Source organism: Monodon monoceros, unplaced genomic scaffold (genome assembly GCF_005190385.1).
Source record: "Monodon monoceros isolate NGI ecotype Baffin Bay Population unplaced genomic scaffold, NGI_Narwhal_1 Super_Scaffold_20, whole genome shotgun sequence".
Lineage (NCBI taxonomy): Eukaryota > Metazoa > Chordata > Mammalia > Artiodactyla > Monodontidae > Monodon > Monodon monoceros.
In genome coordinates this window covers 50,013,052-50,034,653 of record NW_021703777.1, presented here as the reverse complement: position 1 = coordinate 50,034,653, position 21,602 = coordinate 50,013,052, and the positions used below count along the sequence as shown (strand labels likewise).

Here is a 21,602-nt window from a genome sequence, read left to right as displayed (position 1 = left end):
AATTATATTTCAGAAGTAAGTGGCATGTTTTGATATATAGTAAAGCATCTTTCTAATAACTTAGCCTAATAACCCCACAAATGTTCTCCCAGGTCAAATCTTAATGATTCTTAGACATTTGTTAGCTTGGGGATTGTCAATTATTGAGGTCTTCTATTTTATTCTCAACATTCCTGAGGACAGTTGATTTTGTTGTTAACACATTAATTACTTTTGTATAAGAGATTTTGCAAGCATGTCAATCTACCAAATCAGAAATCAAGGATCTGACAAGCACAGTTTCTATACCTAGAATAAAAGACAAACTTTATTCAAAGACAGCATATCATCTTGAAATGTAAACATAGTTAAAAATAGAACCAGAGACCAACTGTAAGCAGTGCTGAGGATGTCAGATTCCTGAGTTAATAACTAAGCTTGGTAAAGAGAGAGGACTCAGGACTCTAATGGGTAGTGGGGTAGAAAGACTGAACAAGTCTCCAGGCAGCAGTACTACCATGCCATTTTGGGGCGCTGCTTTTCAGCAGATTAGGATCATTCATATTCAATTATAAGGTCTATCACAAATAGTTTACTCCTGTATATTAGAGCAGGTTAAAAATTAGCCCAATATTATCATTTGTATTCCCCCATTTGCTCTCTTGAGGGGACAAGAAATGGATGGAATTACAGCCAGCCTATCAGAAATTCTGAGTAACTTGGTTTCTCAGTTCTGGTCTTTATTCCCAAATGTCATCATCAAGTGGCAGAAAGGCTGAGAGCCTCTTTATTTCAGTTAGAACCAAGCACGTTTTGGGATCACAAGTCTTTGAATATACTTGTGAAGTTTCACAGGCTTCAAATTTAGTCTGGATCATTTGAGAAGCTTATTCTTAAATGTACCTTGGTGATCCTTGTGGGTTTCACTGAGCTGTCCATATTCTAGAGTCTACATTGGCTACACACCTTCATGCTTTATCACCAGGTGCTTTCAAAATCATTTCACTGGGATGTCCTAATTCTGACACAGAACCTAGAAGCCATAAAAGGGGAAGATTTAAGAAATCTACCACATAAAAACAATTTCTGCCATGATAAGCAAATAAAGTGACAAACTGTCAGGGGGTGGCGGGGCAGTATTTAAAGCCACCTCATTGCAAGGTCTCCTGCCAATTAAGCCAATTAATTAAGAAAAAGACCAAACACAATAGAAAAGTGCTCATTTAACATCACTGAAAGGCCATCAGCGAAACTCAGCTTGTGGAAAACCTCTAAAGGTTTATTGCATTTCTTCAACAAATAAGAAGGGAAAAAAGAAATGGAAGGGGAAACATTAAGATTAAAAGAAATAAGAAACAGGCACTTCAATTTCACTAAAGATATCTGAATGGTCAATAAGCTTATGAAAATATGCTCAACATCATTTATTGGGACAGCAAATGAAAACCACAATGAAATACCACTGTCTACAGAATGGCTAAAATTACAGGCTGAAAACATCAGATGGTGAGGATGTGGACCAACTGGAACTCTCATATTGTTTGCGGGTGTTTAAAACAGGATGACCACTCTGGAAAAGGGTATGTCAATTTCTAGTAAAATTAAAAATATATCAACCTTGCAATTCAGGATATTCTACTAAGTACTTACCCAAAAGAAATTAAAACGTGGGTCCACAAGAAGCCTTGCACAGGATATTCACAGCAACTTTATTCATAATAGCCAAAAACTGGAAACAGCCCAGCGCCCACAAGCTGTTCACCCGACAAGTGAAAGGTTAAACTATAGCATATTCATACAATGGAATACTACTCAACAATGAAAAGGAACAAAAAGCTGAAACACATAGATGAATCTCAACACATGCTTAGAGGAAGAAATTTACACAATAATACATACTGATTCCATTTCTATGAAGTTCTAGAATAGGCCAAACTAATCTATGGTGAAGACAAAATCCTAATAAGAAGGGATGGGAGAGGTACAGGAATTGACTACAGAAATTTTCTGATGTGATGGAAATGTTCCATAGCTTGTATAAAGGGTTTGGGTTACACAGCTGTATGTCAAAACTCATCAAATTAATATTTGTTCAATTCACTGTAAATTTTACCTCAAGAACAAGAAGTTTACTTAATGATATGGATGCCACAAAGCTTAAGATTCAAGTATAGATGTCTACAACTTTGACACACATAAGAAAAAAGACTGATGGGTGCAGAGATACATGATGAAGGAAATATGGCAAAATGTTACTTGTAGAATCTAGGTGGTAGGTATAGGCATGTTTTTAATCCAACTTTTCCAGATACTTGAATTTTTTTATTAAAACATGTTGCAGGGGAAAAAAGAGACATAATAACCATTGCAATGTGTGGACTGTTGTTCAGATCATGATTCAAATATACTTTTATAAAATGACATTTCATATAGATATTTGATAAGAAATTAGTATTTTTAGGAATGATGGTACTTTTTAAAGTCCTTTTTTAAAAGAGATGTACACTGAAATATATCCAGATAAAATGATGCTGTCTTGAAGATGATTTAAAATTAATGAGGATAAGTAGATGGGGATTATAAGAGAAAAAGAAAAATGGGGAGAGGATATGAAGACAAATTTATAAGAAAAAAAATCCCAAAACCCCTTAAACATGAAGAAATGCTCCATCATAATACCATTCTGTGTGTTTTTTTAACCTTGGCAGATTGCCAAAGAACAGATTGCTAGTACACTGTTGGAGGGCTATGGGGAAATGGACACTTGCATTGCATTGCTGGTGCAAACTAAGGAAAAGCAAATTATAGATATCAACTGAATTTTAGATATAAATTACAAGTGCACATACTCTGATCACTTATCCTACAGAGAAATTTATGTATGTACAAAATGATACAAATTTATACAAGGTAATTCCTTTCAGCAGTATAACAGCAAAAGATTGGAAACAATTTACATCTTCATCAGTAAGAACAGGTTAAATGAAATACACCCACACTGTACAATCATTTTAAAAAATGAGAAAGGATTCTATATACGCATATAAAATATTTAGAATGTAATTAAATGGGAAGAAATGTACAGAATAGTATGCATACTATGCTATAATTTATATTTTTTAAATAAATGAAAATGCCTATTAATATTTGCTTATCTATATAGTAAAATCACTGGAAGTTTACATTAGAAACTGATAACAGGGTTGCCTGAGAAGGGGAACTAAGTGGCTCAAGTATAGGATGGGAAGGAAACTGCTCACTGTATAGCCCTTCATATCTCTTGAATTTTATTTCCTTCAAAAAACCACAAAATTTAAAAATTATTCTATTTATTTTCGTATCATCAAGGTTTAAGAACCAAATTAAACCTTCCTATATCCTCTCCCTGAAATTCAGTAAGAAAACCACCCAACTAAAAAAACTGGGCAAAAGATCTGCACACCTCACCAAAGACAATATGCCGATGTAAATATATACAGATGTCAACAACTTGCACATCATGGAATTGCGAATTAAAACTAAGTATCACTACACACCTATCAGAATAGCTAAAATTCAAAACACTGACACCACCAAATGCTGGCAAGGATGAGTTGCTACAGGAACTCTCATTCTTTGCTGGTAGAAAGGCAAAATGGTTCAGCCATCTTGGAAGACAGTTTGGCAGGTTCTTACAAAACTAAACATAGTCTTACCATATGATCCAGCAATCACACTCCTTGGTATTTACCCAAATGAGCTGAAATCTTATGTATACATAAAAACCTACACACAAATGTTTATAGCAGCTTTATTCCCTTCGTACAAACTTCAGAGATTTATTTTCTGATCTGCTGAATTCAGGCGGGAAAAATGTATTCCTACTACATTAGAGCAATTTTTTTTTTCAAAGCCCTGGAACTTAGGCACTTTACTGCTGAGATATACCACTCTACTCTATAATACAGGCCCTACCAATTGAACGTGAACCCTTTCACATAATTTAGGGAAACTCTCAAAATAATGGAATGTTTTAAATTATAAAATGATCAAGATGTAATCCAGAGAAAAATCTCCAAGTGAGAACCCGCTAAGGGACTGTTTAGGGCAGAGGATGCCAATAGGGCATGTTAACTAATAATAAGCAGGGTCACTGCCTCAAAATGTCACATAGATGGAAGTGGCTTTCTCCTGCTTCTTTCTCTCCACACCACAGAAGTGAGAAGGATTTAGAGCCTACTGCTCCACAGCAGAATCAGTCTCCCTTGCCACCTGGCAGAAGCGTCTCACCCAGACGTGGGAAGACAAGCACAAAATGGTTCTGCTTAATTCCCTGGCAAAAGTGAGTATATCAGGTCAGATCACAATCTTCAACAATCTTCTCCTTGGTATTTACATGCTCCTTATGTGTCTTCCCTTGCAATTCCTTTGAGCTAGCCAAAGCAGGATATGGGTAACCTGGACATATCCAACCCCACTATTTCTGAGAGCTTTACCACAAAGGAAATTAAAAACACAAAGAGGACCCAACGAGAAGAGCAAAATTCACTGTCATTATTTCTTTCAATAGCAAATGATGATGCATAATCCAGTCTTGTCAAATTTCAAGAGGGAGAAGTATGTCTTTAGATTGGATAAAAATAAAAGATTACTTTTATTCTATTATCTGTTTTTCTTCCCTTTCTACTAACTTTCTAGTAATTTGCCTTGTCAGCAATTATTCATTTACTAATGTAAATTATGAGCAATAACCTACTGAAGGAAGTACAGGAAAGTATATGAATTCATAAGATGACTTCCCAAGAATGCCCACCTTTTTCCTGAGAACTTGGCCACTAGTGTGACAAGAAGATACACACTTCAAGCTTACCCACCACGTAATATCTTAATGCTTTGCTCTCATTCTTTTCAGAGAGATGTGCAAGGGAAACTCATTATCTTTTTTATTTTTTATTTTTATTTTTACGTACTTGTCTGCACCGGGTCTATAGTTGCAGCATGCGGAACCTAGTTCCCTGACTAGGGATCGAACTCTGGCCCCCTGCATTGGGAGCACAAAGTCTTAACCACTAGACCACCAGGGAAGTCCCTCATTAGGTTTAAAATAAAGTAATTGCAAATGAATTAATTCCTCACCAACCCCAATCCTAATCAACACTACAGATTTTTTTCCACAGACCTACTGCTAGAGGGAGAAAGAACAGATCGCATTCTAGTAGCTCATACGGCTATAGACACCAGTTCTTATAGCTCAATACATTCAACCACATATGAAAATACATTTCTACTTAGGTCGTAATACGGAAGATGTTAAGCTGGTTGACTGAATCATGCTCTTATAGGATGATAAAAGCAAACACAATTACAAATTAACCATTTCTTCTTATAATAATATACCAGGACTTGATGTAATAAAAATGTACTAGGTTGATTCACACACTCCAAAATAAATACTCTTAGGTAATCTTCAGCCTGAAACAAGCCTTCATTTATTGACTACTTACAGTACAGTGATTCCGTATCTTAGCTGGTAATCAAAGATGGTTATGTATTAAGTGAAAGAAGACATAATCTCTCTTCCAGATACCACCTCTCAGAAATCTGGGCTAATTAAACTTTAAGAACTAGAACTGCATCTCCTGGTAACCACGTGACAGTCGTCACCCTGAGAACAGGAACAAGGCAAAGAAAACATACAGGACTTTGATTCTCCTACACAGGTACACATAAAGTTAGTTTATTAATGACTACATTTTGAAGCCAGCCATTTTGATCCAATATTTAAATAACAAGCTGTTTAATATTAAAGCAGAAAGTACTGCCACAATGTGACAGAAATACAGCTTTATCCATAATCCTTTCACACGATTATACGTTAAATGCTACTTTTAGTTAAGCAAGGCACCCCTACTTGTTCTAAAATATGGGATGTGCTACCCCACTGAAAAAGCAAATGAGGCTCAGATTTTTTCCTATCTAGAGCTGGTTTAAATTCAAGTGAAGCCATTAATGTCCTTACCAGTCAGGACTGTTACGACATGTCACTTCACAGTATTGAGACTAACACACACCTTAAGGTCTACCCCAAAATCAAAAACAGGTGGGGGGGCAGGGGTCAGACAACTTTTACATTAAGACTATAATTGCCTCCTTAATTATACAGGCACCAATGTTAAATACCTTCAGCACAAGGCTTAGAAAGGCAAAACATTTCTAAAGACATAAAACTGCCAAACTGTTGTCATTTACACTCACTAACCTGTGGTATTTGTTTTTTGTTTTGACTTTTTTAAAATTCCTACCCCTATCTAAGTAACCAAATACACCTAAAATTAAAATAACTCTGCCAAACCATAATGGTTCAAAGGTCTGAAACCTTTCCTTGCTTTGGTGAGTATTTGGTTAAAATAATCAGTATTTCATTCCATAAAAAGTTTCACATCAGAGCTCTTAATTCACAGGCAAAAAACAAAACCTCAAACAGATCATTTTTAAAATGGGAGAAAGATTTTAAAGGACAGTGCTGAATAAAAATATGTAGTCTTTACACTGGGTCACAAATCGTCTATGAAAACTGTTTAATCATATAAAATAAAGACCAGATTTTTAATCAGATCCTGGACAGTTTAAACAAAAAAGTAAATCTGTGGTTTATTTCATAATCCCAAACTGAATCTTTCCTTTTTCTTTCTAAACAGTCCACTATGGAATTTTTCTTATAAGCAATTAACCCCAAACCCCCAAATGGTTTCTCTAGCAGTTGCTGCTAAAAAACTGGAACTTTAGATCCCATGTCCAAGAAAGATGTGCAAATGAAATGCTTCTTGCTTCATCCTGAAAATAAAACAAAAAATGTTGCATGCTTACTCAAAATGAAAATGTGTTGCGCAAGTTCCCATACCATTTAAAACTACAAATTCAATAGCTTTTTCTTTCTGATTTATTGCAAGTTATCTGACAAACCAATTAAGCTAAGGTGAAGAAAATTAGTTAGGCATTAGTGTTTGCAGCCTGGTATGAAGATAGCAGATTTTCAGAGTTGGGCGCAGAATATATTTTGCATAGATTTTAGCTAATGTAAATATTTAAGTCCCACGAGACTGTGGGACTTTATATCCAAAAATAGCCTATGACAACTATAGTAAACAAATGCCCCAAGTGTTTTCAAGAAATCACTACAGGTAAGTGTCTTAAAGGAATGCCCCATTACATGTAGAAAAATGATCACAATACAATATATTAAAAGCTTTTATGGGGAAAAAGAGAACACATGGCACTGAGTCAGGGAAGGGACATCAATACATATTTAGTTGATCTGTCACAGATAAAACTCTGGAATCTATGTACTTCCTAGGACAATTTTCATAACACCATTTCAGGAAAAGAAGCAGTGTTACATTAAGTGTACAAATCCATGACACACCCTGGTTTCAGATATCTAAAAAATATCTTAGAACTGAGGAAATGTATGTAAATTTTATAGGACGACAAGCTAACACAAGGCACATTTTCAGTGTATTATAATATACAGCTACTAAAGATGAAAAGTTCTTTTTAAGCACATAGCATGATAAATGTTGGGAATGATGCAAAAAGATTCTAATGGGGAAAATACTCAAAGCTACTGTATGATCATAATGAATTCTATTTCCCAGGAGAATTTCATTCCCTATAGTCAGGCTTCAATTATCATGATTAGTTTGATGTTTATTAAAATGGTTTTCAACTGTATTATAAATTTGTGAGTTAATGATTAACTTATCAACTGAAAATAATTTACACAATTGCACCTCTTAAGTTTACCTTATTTTCTGGAATCCCTGGAAGTCTTATTTTCCTTTCGGACATGAATTCAGGAACAATTCAATATATCTATGGTCTGAGAATGACAAAAAAGGATCCGTTCTTAACCCTCTGCCTTTTGAAAGCAGATCGTTTTCACTGAGATGTTGGACGCTACAGGTGTCTGACCCCAGGCCAGCAGGGACCTCTGAAGCCTTCTTCATGACCTGGCTTTTTTTCCCACCCCGTGGTTTTTCTAATGGATATTTAGGACTTTTGTAATCTCATAGCTATCCAAGCTCCACTTCTAATTTTAAGAACTTTAATCGAAAGTTAAATTGAAGGTACTGTTTGTAGACACTTAACACCCATGAAAGCCCAGCCATCATGACAAATCCCTGAGTGCTGTCTTCAGAAAATGATGCTGGTCATCACAGCTTCAGCATCTCCTGTTTTTTGATGCTCAGCTCCCCCTGCTGATCTCAGAGTTTCCTGGCTTCTCCTTCCCCCTCTCTCATCCCTTTGCTGTCCTGTGTAGTGATCTGGTGAGCGAAACTGCTGCTTACTCCTCCACCCCTACCTCTACCCCCCTGCACTACATATGAGTTTCAAGATTTATTATTGCAATAAAAGTGCTTTATGCTGGCTTTTCTCAAAACAAAAAAACCCCACAAAAAACACAGAAAGGCATTTGTAAACAAAGATAGACATCAAAAATAACAAAAACCATGGGCAGCACTTACGAACATGGGACCGATCCTTGAGCATAGCTGCAACAGCGTCCTCGTGGGTATCGAAGTGCACATCAGCTTCTCCAGTGGCCTTCCCACTGGAACTGTATTCCATGGTGATTCTAACAGGCTTCAGTGGAGCAAAAAACTAAACAACAAACAAAGGAAGCCAAAAGGAACATAATGTTACTAGGTCAATTTCTAGAAGTCTGGTGGCTCTGCATTTTTCTTTCAGACTTTAATTCATACACCTGCTAAATTTATTTTTAGGAAATCTCTTTAAGCAACAATGTAGTTACACATCTACCACCTCTGCTGGCTCTTCTGATCTTCTGAGAACTCACGGCTACATTTCAAATATCTGTTCACAGAGAACTTAAACTATATACACAATACAATAATATACAATAGTTATCAAACTTTTCTTTATACCAACAAGGACCACTTTTATTATTCCTCCCACACACCTCCTTTCCCGTTTCTAAAAACTGTCCGTCAAATATACTTCATTTCTATTTTTTTTTTTAAATATTTATTTATTTGGCTGCACTGGATCTTACTTGTGGCATGCGGGACATTTAGTTGTGGCACGTGGGATCTAGTTCCCTAACCAGGGATCGAACCTGGGTCCCCTGCATTGGGAGTGCGGAGTCTTAGCCACTGGACACCAGTGAAGTCCCTACACGTCATTTCTTAATAATTCATTTTTACCATGTTTTAATCAAACATGGAGCTGATAATAAGTTTCTTATCAGCACTACCTAAATAGAGCTACCACACTGAGTGGTTAATATTCCAAACCAAACCAATTCTTTAATGAGACTGTGCAACCTTCATTTAGGTAAAAATATGATTCTTATAGGTTTTTTGAAAAAATAAAGACAATTCTGAGGCCCCACTACTAACTAATTCTGAGGCCCCACTGCTAACTGGATCCTAGATTTTCATCTACCTTAAGCACACACACATCCTGGAGTTCAGGAAGTCAATAAGGACTTTGTTATTTCATCTTTTCATTTCATAGAGTACCTATCATAAAATGAAAATATTTTAAAAATTCCTTTTCTCAAAAATCAGGGAAGCTGGATGCAAGAAGGCTATATGGTGTAATGAGAACTCCAGGCATTTAGGCGTACTAGATTCGTGTCTAGTATATAACTGCCCTGTGACAAATGCTCTCGGAGTCTCTTTTTCTTAAACTCAAAGATGAATGGGTTGAGGGACTTCCCTGGTGGCTCAGCAGATAAAACTCTGTGCTCCCAATGCAGGTGGCCCTGGCTCAATGCCACAACTAAAAGTTTGCACATGCCACAACTAAGGAGGCCATGTGCCACAACTAAGGAGCTGGCAACGCAACTAAGAAGCCCACGTGCCGCAACTAAGACCCGGTGCAACCTAATTAATTAATTAATTTTTTAAAATGAATGGGTTGAACTAATTTAGAGAAAGACCAAGCTTTTTTACATTGAATACTTAACCTACGCCATATTATTTTGCACCTATGAAATGTTATCATCCATTATACACATGACCTTAGAATGTAATAAAACTCACACCTCTCAGCCAAAGAAAATAAAACAAGCCCCCACAACTGTGGAGATGCTACCTTGCTGTCCAAAGATACTGCAGAAATACTATATTTTTCTTCTCTACCTTCCCTAAAGAGAAGTTCAAAACTTTAGAACTTTTGTTCAAAGCTATTGATATTGGATATCTTACTGCCACACACATTTATAATGTCTTGGGCATTGGCTTGGAAAGGCAATCCTCTCATGTGGACAAAATGTAGTGAAGACGTAGTTCCAAAATCAACAGCCTCTGGAAGCTTTTCTGACATCTCCTTAGGCAATTCTAAGAAGTGGGACAAAAAGCACTGTCAAGAACATAAACACTTCAAAAGTTATTAGCAGATTATAATTAGGAATGACCTTTATGACAAAATCCTCAATTACTCTTGAAATACCCTAGTAACGAAGAGGGTTTCAATTTTAAAAGCCAAGATGATCTGAAATTTCTGCTGCCTAACAAGTATCACCTGAACACTCATAAGTATTTAGTGTCTCAAACCATTACCAGATTACAAAAGAACGTACCTTTCTCTAACAACTGAGAGACGGGAAAATGATTATGAACGTAAAAATAAAGACAAGAGAAATTCCCTGGGTTACAGTCACTTTGAAAAAAAAAAAAAAAAAAAAGGAATAAATATGGTTAACAGAATAATCCTAGAGCACAAATTTTAAAAGTATTTATCAAACTTTTAAAGATTCCAAATGTTGCTTTGGGATTAAGAATCAAAGGAATAATTAAACACAGAGGCAAACAAAACACCTTACTTTAGTCAACAATCCTGCTCTCTACACACATCTTTTCCCACCTTAAGTTTAAATGTTGACATCTTACTTCTTTTTGTTGTATATGTGCAACCCAGGTTTTGATACAGAATCTGCAAAAATGATTAAATTAAAAAAAAAAAACCTATGAAATAATTAAGACCATCTTCAACCCTCCATATCTGTGAATGTGGAACCTGTGGATATGGAGGGCTGCCTATGGGACTTGACCATTCATGGATTTTGGTATCCATGGTGGGTCCTGGAACCAATCCCCTGGGGATACCGAGGGACGACTGTATTCATAGCACATACTACACTCAAAGACATATTAAACATTTAACTCAATTTCCTTTGTCCTATAATCTACAATTTGATACAACGTGGTCATAAAAAAAATTTTTTTTAACAAGTATCAAAACGTACAAGGCAGACACAATGAGTTTCAATAAGAGGCAAATCCTTACCTATTTCCTTCTCACTTTCAAAAGCCGTCATGGGTCGGATATCCTCAGTTACTTCATGTTCTTCAAAGACCATTTCTGGCTCAGTTATATACTTAGCAGTGGGAGAAGATGCCGTTTTCTTTCCCTTATGAGAACCAACATGTGTTCGAACTTCATTCCTTCTGCTTGGAAATATCTCTATATATCTATGTCAAAGCAAAAGTGAACAGGCATAAATGGTACAAAGTAACTTTACATTGAACTCTTTTAAAATAAAACATGCAGGGCTTCCCTGGTGGCCCAGTGGTTAAGAATCTGCCTGCCATACAAATTGTGAAATTTTTTGTTCTAGTTCTGTGAAAAATGCCAGTGGTAGTTTGATAAGGATCGCCACTGGCATTTTTCACAGAACTAGAACAAAAAATTTCACAATTTGTATGGAAACACAAAAGACCCCAAATAGCCAAAGCAATCTTGAGAATGAAAAACGGAGCTGGAGGAATCAGGCTCCCTGACTTCAGACTATACTACAAAGCTGCAGTAATCAAGACAGTATGATACTGGCACAAAAACAGAAATATAGATCAATGGAACAGGATAGAAAGCCCAGAGATAAACCCACGCATATATGGTCACCTTATCTTTGATAAACGAGGCAAGAATATACAGTGGAGAAAAGACAGCCTCTTCAATAAGTGGTGCTGGGAAAACGGGACAGGTACATGTAAAGTATGAGATTAGAACACTCCCTAACACCATACACAAAAATAAGCTCAAAATGGATTAAAGACCTAAATGTAAGGCCAGAAACTATCAAACTCTTAGAGGAAAACATAGGCAGAACACTCTATGACATAAATCACAGCAAGATCCTTTGTGACCCACCTCCTAGAGAAATGGAAATAAAAACAAAAATAAACAAATGGGACCTAATGAAACTTAAAAGCGTTTGCACAGCAAAGGAAACCATAAACAAGACCAAAAGACAACCCTCAGAATGGGAGAAAATATTTGCAAATGAAGCAACTGACAAAGGATTAATCTCCAAAATTTACAAGCAGCTCATGCAGCTCAATAACAAAAAAACAAACAACCCAATCCAAAAATGGGCAGAAGACCTAAACAGACATTTCTCCAAAGAAGATATACAGATTGCCAACAAACATGAAAGAATGCGCAACATTATTAATCATTAGAGAAATGTAAATCAAAACTACAATAAGATACCATCTCACACCAGGCACAATGGCCATCCTCAAAAAATCTAGAAACAATAAATGCTGGAGAGGGTGTGGAGAAAAGGGAACCCTCTTGCACTGCTGGTAGGAATGTAAATTGATACAGCCACTATGGAAAACAGTATGGAGGTTCCTTAAAAAACTACAAATAGAACTACCATACGACCCAGCAATCCCACTACTGGGCATATACCCTGAGAAAACCGTAATTCAAAAAGAGTCATGTACCAAAATGTTCATTGCAGCTCTATTTACAATAGCCAGGAGATGGAAGCAACCTAAGTGTCCATCATTGGATGAATGGATAAAGAAGATGTGGCAAATATATACAATGGAATATTACTCAGCCATAAAAAGGAATGAAATTGAGTTATCTGCAGTGAGGTGGATGGACCTAGAGACTGTCATACAGAGTGAAGTAAGTCAGAAAGAGAAAAACAAATACTGTATGCTAACACATATATATGGAATCTAAGGGAAAAAAAAAAAGGTCATGAAGAACCTAGGGGTAAGACAGGAATAAAGACACAGACCTACTAGAGAATGGACTTGAGGATATGGGGAGGGGGAAGGGTAAGCTGTGACAAAGTGAGAGAGTGGCATGGACATATATACACTACCAAACGTAAAATAGATAGCTAGTGGGAAGCAACCGCATGGCACAGGGAGATCAGCTCAGTGCTTTGTGACCACCTAGAGGGGTGGGATAGGGAGGGTGGGAGGCAGGGAGACGCAACAGGGAAGAGATATGGGAACATATGTATATGTATAACTGATTCACTTTGTTATAAAGCAGAAACTAACACACCATTGTAAAGCAATTATACTCCAATAAAGATGTCAAAAAAAAAAAAAAAAAAGGAATCCGCCTGCCAATGCAGGCGGATCTTGCTGTGTCCCGGAAGATCCCACATGCGGAGGAGCAACTAAGCCCATGTACCACAACTACTGAGCCTGCGTTCTAGAGCCCTCGAGCCACAACTACTGGAGACTGTGCGCCTAGAGCCTGTGCTCCGCAACAAGAAGCCACCACAATGAGAAGCCCGCGCACCGCAACGAAGAGCGGCCCCCGCTTGCCGCAGCTGGAGAAGGCCCGTGAACAGCAACGAAGACCTAACGCAGCCAAAAATTTTTTTTTAAATAAAATAAATTAAAATAAAACATGCATACATATTATTTCTGATAGCTAACAAACACAGGTGTCCAAAGACAACAGGTGGGGCATAAAGTAAAAATGGACATAGATATTCACCCATCAAAAAGTACTCTCAACAGAGCAGGTCACTGATTTAATCCTCCCAAGATAAGTTTTCTTCATATACATTTTAACAAATGTTTTCTACCCTGTTTTGCTTCATGCGGACAAATATGCAAAGGTTAACTGTGTGTATGAAAAGAATCTAGTAAGAAAGGTTTCATTTTGTTTTTTACAGTTGATTAACAATCTCTTGAGGTCTTACAATTCAATTCTGTGAAAATTAATCATATGTGTTTAAGATATTAAAAGTCACAATATATGAGGAGCTAACTTCTCCCAGGACTTCACTAAGAGCCTAATGAGAATTAATGAACTAAATGTCAATTCTAACTTGCTATCTGTTTGGCTGTGGAACTGTTAAATCCAAGCTTCTGGAACCAGTTTTCTTTTTCTCAACAATGCTTTTCCAAATTAGGTTATTAAGCTTGAACTGTACAAATCCTTTGCATTTACAGACCCAGATGTGCAACATTTCTTAATTTACTGAAGAGATCTATACACTGCCTTGATGTTCCCACATAAAAACATATTACTGACGTGTTCCCAGTTATAAGAAAATATGAAGAGTACTGAAAGAAAATTAAGGGGGGGTGGTGTGTGTTTTGCATGTATTTTCTTCATTAAAAATTTTTTAATAAAGACCTTTGAACCAATTCTATACGTAGATCCTGAGATAGAACGACTTTGGAATGACTTTTTTAAACTTCAAAGAATTCAAGAAAAAAGGTCAGAAAACAAGCAAGACAATGAATTAAAATTTGACACTTTTGAGTACTCCCCCAAAGTTAAAACACAAATAAGCACACAAAAAAAGAGTAAAATAAAAGAGAAAAAGAAATAAAGAAAACTAAAAAACAGAAATGAACTCAACCCATCACTACGTGTATCCTAGTGTGATGTGATATGCAGTATACAGTATTGCCTATAGAGTATCTGTATCAAAATTGTTAACCTGAATCAATCTAAGACTTTAGGTCTAACTTCCAGTTTTCAGGAAATAATAGAGGATGCAAAGGAACAAGTTAAGTGACACTGTGAGGAAGCAAAAGGATAAACACAGGACGTGAGACACTGTACAGGACAAATGACTCAATTTCTTCAAAAGCCAATTGCATCTTGAAAAGGGGGAGGGGAATTCCCTGGTGGTCCAGTGGTTAGGACTCCATGCTTTCTCTACCGTGGGCCTGGGTTCAATCTCTGGTCAGGGAACTAAGATCTAGCAAGCTGCTCCATGCAGCCAAAAGAAAAAAAAATAATAATAAAAAGGGGGAGGGAACATAAAAATAAAGGAAATGGGGATTTGCTCTAATTGAAGAGAAATGGAAGCATAACAATCAAATACAACATATGGACCATGTCTAGATTCTGGTGAGGGAAAAAAAAAAAGCAACTGGAGAAAGACATTTTGGGTATAAATGGGAACATGTGATAACAGACTGGCACTAGATAATAAATTATCGCTAATTTTGTTAAATGTGATAATATTGGGATCATGTAAAAATGTTTTCTTAAAGATGCATACTAGAAAAACAGATGCAACAAATACAATAAATGTTAAGAATTTGTTAATCTAAGTGATGGGCATTTGACAGCTCATCATACTAGTCTCTCTACTTTTTCTGTGTTTAGATAATTTTACAGTCATATTATACTGCATTCATCAAAACGACCCAGTGTATTGGCCAGTATGATCCTTCTGCATCATTAGTATCTGCTTTACTCACCGGTTGCCAATTTCTTCCCTGTGTTTCAAAAGGGCTTGGTTGGCCATTTCTGGTTCTTCAAACTGCACATAGGCTTCTCCTGTTTTTCTTCTCCCTCTATAATCCATGACAAAAGTAATGTCTACTATGTTCAGTCCTAGGATGTCAAAAAATTATTACAAATTAGTGCTGCTAACAGGAGCTTTTTTATTCTTAGACTTAACACATTCATTCACATACTAAGAAACACATTCATTCACATACTAAGAATTTCTTTTTAAGTTTATTAGTAAAATTGTGGGCCTATTTTGCCAGTCCCAAAGCTGAATACATGCCTAATGGGAAGAAAATTATTATGCAGCCAAAAGCTAATAACGTCCACACATTCCCAGAACATTTAGGGTCCAAGCAGTCCATCTAAAACACACAATTTGGTTTTTTGCCATTAGTTATATACAGAGATTTAGACTAACATCACTACTGGTGCATATTTTACCCCTAAGAATTAGATGGTAATGCTTTTTTTTTTTTTTTTTTAAACAGACGTGCTGTGCAGCTTGCAGGATCCTAGTTCCCTGACCAGGGACTGAACCCGCACCCTCAGCAGTGAAAGTGCAGAGTCCTAACCACTGGACTGCCAGGGAATTCCCTAGATGTTAATGCTTTTAGATCATATAAATCACTATTGTCTAAGACAAATATAGCCACTCTCATGAGAGGATATTTTCCTCAATAGTAAAAAAAAAAAAAAAAAAAAAACTCCACATTAAATTATTTTGAAATATGACACCCACCAAAGATCAGTGTTTTAGGTCAAAACACTTAAATAATCTATAAATACTGGCAATCCAAGTGAAGAGTTCTCCCCTAAACAACCTAATATAACTGCATGCAGTTACCAGGAGAAGGTTCACCTAAGATAAAGAAGGAAACAATGGGGGGAAAAGACATGAGGCCCCAAACACGATATAACTGAAAAGCACCTGCGAAGAAGTCTATAATGTCTTTCTCATTGCAACTATAAGGAAGTCCTCTCAAACGAACCACGCCATCATTTACCACAGGTGTAGATTTGACATGCAGGCTCTTCATTAAGGCATCCACATCTTCATTGTTTATCTCATATACTAAGAAAAAGAGCACAAAAGGTATGCAATATTTACATAACAAAGGAAGAAGCCATTAAAAAAATAATCACACTGGGTGGGTTATCCAGGAATCTAAAAACTAGTGTTTTTAACCTTACGTACTTCTCTGGAGAAAATAATAAATGACATTTATCAAGTATTTACTATGCGCCAGCTGCAACATCACAACTTCTGAAGTAAACTGGGTCAACACCCTCATTTTATAGATAAGAAACTGAGATTATTTGTGTGCTTCATTTTCACACCCTGGAAAAGGGTTTTTCATAGAATCTAACTACTTCACTATTCATAACATCTAACACAGGATCAAATGAAGCTGCCTTGAAAAGTACAGTCAATGTAATGAACCCGAAAAGCTATAACACGACTTCACATACCTTCCACATACCGCTGCCCCATGTACATGCGGTGTTTCTCTAAGGCTTTTTGCACATCCTGCTCTGACTCCATTTCAATTAAGGCATCACCCCTTCGTTTCCCATCTCTATTTAAGAGGAAGTGGATTCCATTCTCACCATTGCGAATTCTGCAGTCTGAAAGTATGTGAGTAAAATCAATTAAAACCAGAAATCAAAGTTTTAGATCAATCATACAAGTCATTAGAATTGCAATCTTCCAAAACCAAAACAAAGCAATATCCAAAATGCCTGTCATTTTCCTTACACAAACCCCCATCACTGAAGACGTCCAAATGCTGATGAGCTGGTAGTCTCTAAAATGTTCCATGTGGAGAATAAGCGAACCTTAGCACAAAAGCTTATGACCCCCTGATCATTAAATGGCAAATCAGGCTAGGCTCAATACAAAATGTAATATGGACTTCCAAATGCTTCTACAATCAGTTTCAAATCACTTAAGGAATTAAAATACGGTTTCTGCATAAGTGTCTTCTTTCGTTATGATCATATCCATAAGAACTCTAATATATCTCCTATAAGAATAATTTAACTTTTCCCCCTTTTCATTACCAAAGAAAGACATCCCCATACTGCACACTACTTATATTGGGAGCAAGCTGAAGATGTAAGTGGCTTTATAAACTGCTTGATCCACACAAATGCACATTAGGTACTTAATACAGTGTTACATTGTTTTAGAACATTTAAGGCAACATCTTCTAAAGGCTTCTTAAGAGGGAGGAAAATTAAAAATCAGTCAGATACAGAAACTTTAACTACAGATGCATAAACCTTCAAACATGTTATTAAGGGAATTATATCACTTGCTAAGTGATCTTGTATTCTAAATGTATGTTATTACATAAAAAGCTACTCAACCTATATTCTCACTAACATATTCCCGCTAACAGGTTTCACATTTTGATATGTACGTATTAAAACTTCAGAGAAAACTGGTTTTGCATCATGTAGTTTTTTAACATTAAAATTTTTTCGGTATTCAACGTGGTATATATGACAAATGATACACATGCTGTCACTATGTATATGTAACCAGCCAGAATGAGACAATTCCCATGCATCAAATAAGATGTCTACAGCATAGCCTAACTTGAATTTTATGGGACTACCTTTCAGTCAGATGAAATTACATATTCAAAACATACATAAAATATACCTGAGAAAAAGCTAAGCACATCTTCTACAGTGCACGACCACGGTAATCCTTGAGCTCGAATGAGATAAACGTCATCCACTTCCTCTCCTAACTTGGACGGAGGCAATTCATATTCAGGGAGAGGTGGAAGGTCTTCCAGGTAGGTAGTTTTGGACTCCTTCCAAGAGAAATGAAGAAATGTAGTAATATTTCTTGAACAACCTACTTAGAAAATTTATTTTCAAAGTTTATTTCTACAAATTAACACCCTGGATATTATTATTTGGGGACCATTAGTATTTCAGAGGCAAGAAGTAAAGTTCACAAATCTAACTCATCCTATTTTGGCTTAAATTGTACATCCTAAAGCAACAAGCACGTATAGCCTAATGGTTTGGCAGGACATAAATTTTATTCCAGGCTTGTTTTTAAATTCATCAGTCCCGAAGTACACCTCATAATAGTGTTTTAGTTAAGGCAGGACAACAGGGGTCCCTTCAATTTAACAAATATGTATCTCCTAATCACAGCACACCATAATTAGGCCCTCATCTCAAAAAGCGTACCATCCAGACTAAGACAAGCACACAAGACAGATGCTTTAAGGGCTATAATTAAGATACAAGATATTATAGAAATTCAAAACAGAGCACCAACAGAAGAATCAAGACATGATATGAGATGAGCCTTGAAGGAAGGCTAGAATTCTGAGAGAAATATATAAAGGATAGGCATTCCAGTTTGAGAAGTGAGGGGACGAAACAGTATGAACAGAAGCCCATTTGCAAAACAGCAATAATTCCATTTGGCTAAACTGTAGGGTACAATTAGGAGCCAAAGAAGATGAGCTGGCAAAAAAAACTGGGTACCACATAGCAGAGGAATTGAGGGTTGAGCTCAGTGTGTGTCGTTAACCTGGTAGGCAAAGGGGAGCTAATAAAAGACATTTAGAAGTGTGTAAATCAACAAGACAGCAGGATGCTTGGGAAGATTAATTTGTCAACTAGTATGTCAGACCAACTGAATAAGGGAAAGATCATAAAAGGCAACAGCAGTAGTGTGAGGTAACAGGAGCCTGAGACATACCCAAAGAACTCTATTTTACAACACTAAACAAAAACCGAAATGTTGTAAGATTCCAACAAGCACAACCATAACCAGGGAAGACAACTCAGGTTTTAAGACTTGCACTCTACTAGGCTAAGGAAATAGATTTCTCTGTACCATCCTACCATTTACACGAAGATTTATGTCTAATTTTAAGGAGTCAATGATAAATGTAAACCTCTAGCAGAGGCCTCATACATTATTTAATAAGAATGCAACAAGCACTTCAATTATCAACATGGGAAGACAACTCAGGCTTTAAGTCAAGTGACTTGCACTCTACTGGGCTAAAGAGAGAGATACTTCACTCCTTTGTATATCCCCATCATTTTCATGGAAATTTACACATAATTTTATGCAATCAATAATAAAAGTAAGCACAGAGGCTTACTTACTAGCAGAGCCTCAACAGATCATTATGCTAGTCAAATTCACAGAAAAAAATAATCAAGTAAAGAGAGTAACCAGGTCACAAAGGCTTATTAGAGACAGTTTTTTTGTTGCTTTTTTTTTAATAAGAGCAACATTCCCCATTTTCCCAGAATTCCATAGGCATCACAAGCTTTCACTGAAAAGGGCAGCAGAAAGTATTGGGCCAGGATTCAAATCAATTAGCTCAGCCACTGGCAGACAGCAGCCACGCTGATTAGCTTCCCAGTTTCCCTAAGTTCAAGGAGAATCACAAATTGAATTAACAATAATATGACCCAAGGCATCAGGAACATGGTAGTCAAAAAGTGTGCGGACATTTCCCAAATGCCACGTAAGAAGCAGAAAAGAAAGCTTCCTACGAGGCACAAAATATTTGCAATGTGAGTACTTAAAGCACACACTGACTCAAAAAAAAAAAAAAAAAATACTGTAGACTCACTCCTGGGTCCCCAAACCATCGCCTCAGCCCCAGACGCCTCCTCTCCTCGGTCCCCCTCCCCCAATGTCAGTCTCCAAACTGTCCTTCCCATCAGCGGTGACCCATGGTCCTAAAGGACCTTCTGTCAGAGGAAGTGAAGGTGCAGAGGTGACCTTCAGTAACTGGGGCAGCCCGCCTTTCCCAAGGGACACGAGAGCGAGGAGAGCACTGGGGTCCAGCCTCCTTCCCCACGAACCTAGCCCACGCAAGTGTGTGCGTGAACCTTCGTAGCAGCGGGCCGCGAGGCGCACCAAGGGCTGCCCAGGCCTAGTGCTCGGGCGGCACGGAGAGTCCCAGCCCTCCGGGGGTCCGGCCTCCCAACTTCACCACCTGCGGGCGGAGAGCGACAGAGATGCGCGGTGGGGGCGTCAACAGCCTCACAAAACCTACCATGGGCGGGCGGGAAACAAGGCCTCAACATTCACCCCCAGCCACACTTACACTGCCCAACCGACCAGAGACTCGAGAGGAGAACAAAACAAGGAGAAAACCCGAGCGCTGGGAAAGCGTCCCTTGTTCTGGGGCCCAATAGGAGGACTGGGCGGGCGAGGGTGGGAGCGGGCGGGGGGCTGTGGCGCGTGCCGTGGATCCCCAGGCGCGCACGCGAGGCGCACGCGGAGGGGCGCGGGGGCGCGTGCGCACTGCCGGGGAAGGGTCCCGCGCGCGGCCCCTCTCGGCGCCCACGTACCTGGCTGTAACCGCGCGCCGGACCCGCCGCCGCCGCCGCCGCCAGCGACTGCGGCAGCAGAGGGGCGCGCAGGGCCGGGTAAGAGGCGGCGGCCGCGGCGGCGGCGGAGGCGGCCGCTGGGGGAGGCCCCGCCAGCCTCCCGGCCGGCACAGGCCCAGTCTGGAGGCCCCGCGTGTGAGAGGCGGCGGCCGCGGCGGCCCCGAGCAGCAGCAGCAGGCGGCGACGGCCCGAGACTCCCGAGGGGAATGAGCCGGCAGCCGAGTAGAAGGGCAGGCAGGCGGCGCCGGTGCGCCGGCAGCTGCTGCAGTTGCAGCCGCAGCCCCGGAGCAGCGCCCCGAGCACCCAGCGCGTCCCGGCCATGGACTCCGGAGGCGGCGCGGGGCCTGAAGGCGGCTGCGGCTGCAGCGTGAGCGGAGGGGAAGTGGAATCCAGGGCCGGGGAGGGGTTGCCAGGCACATGCGCCGCCGGCACCAGGGGCAGCGGCGAGTCGGGAGGAGGCGGAGGAGAGCGCGCTGCTCCGCCCGGTCTCCGCCCTCGGGGCGGGGCGGGGCTGCCCGCGGGCCGGGAGGGGCCGGGGGCCGGTATGATCGCCTGGTTATTCTTTCACTCGGTAGAAACTGAGTCCTGAAGAGGACGAGGCTTCCTTTTCTGGAGGGCTGAGCCCTGGAACGGATATCTACCGACGCTCTGCACTTTCTCCACAGTCTTGTGACGTGAGGGGCAAAAGGGTCGTTCCTGGAAGGAAT

General features: G+C 38.8%; 1 protein-coding gene across 1 annotated transcript; it reads right to left on the bottom strand.

The window, feature by feature from the left end:
• Positions 1 to 5,419: 5,419 nt before the first annotated feature.
• On the bottom strand, positions 5,420 to 21,273 carry GRSF1 (G-rich RNA sequence binding factor 1). The gene is made up of 10 exons (XM_029236018.1): positions 20,857 to 21,273; positions 18,173 to 18,329; positions 16,975 to 17,130; positions 16,433 to 16,576; positions 15,471 to 15,606; positions 11,272 to 11,456; positions 10,201 to 10,322; positions 8,484 to 8,619; positions 7,762 to 7,837; positions 5,420 to 6,792 (listed from the first exon to the last, which is right to left on the bottom strand). Exons 1-9 carry the CDS (start codon positions 21,214 to 21,216, stop codon positions 7,788 to 7,790), a joined length of 1,446 nt encoding a protein of 481 aa, XP_029091851.1. The 5' UTR covers positions 21,217 to 21,273; the 3' UTR covers positions 5,420 to 6,792; positions 7,762 to 7,787.
• Between the last annotated feature and the right edge of the window lie 329 nt (positions 21,274 to 21,602).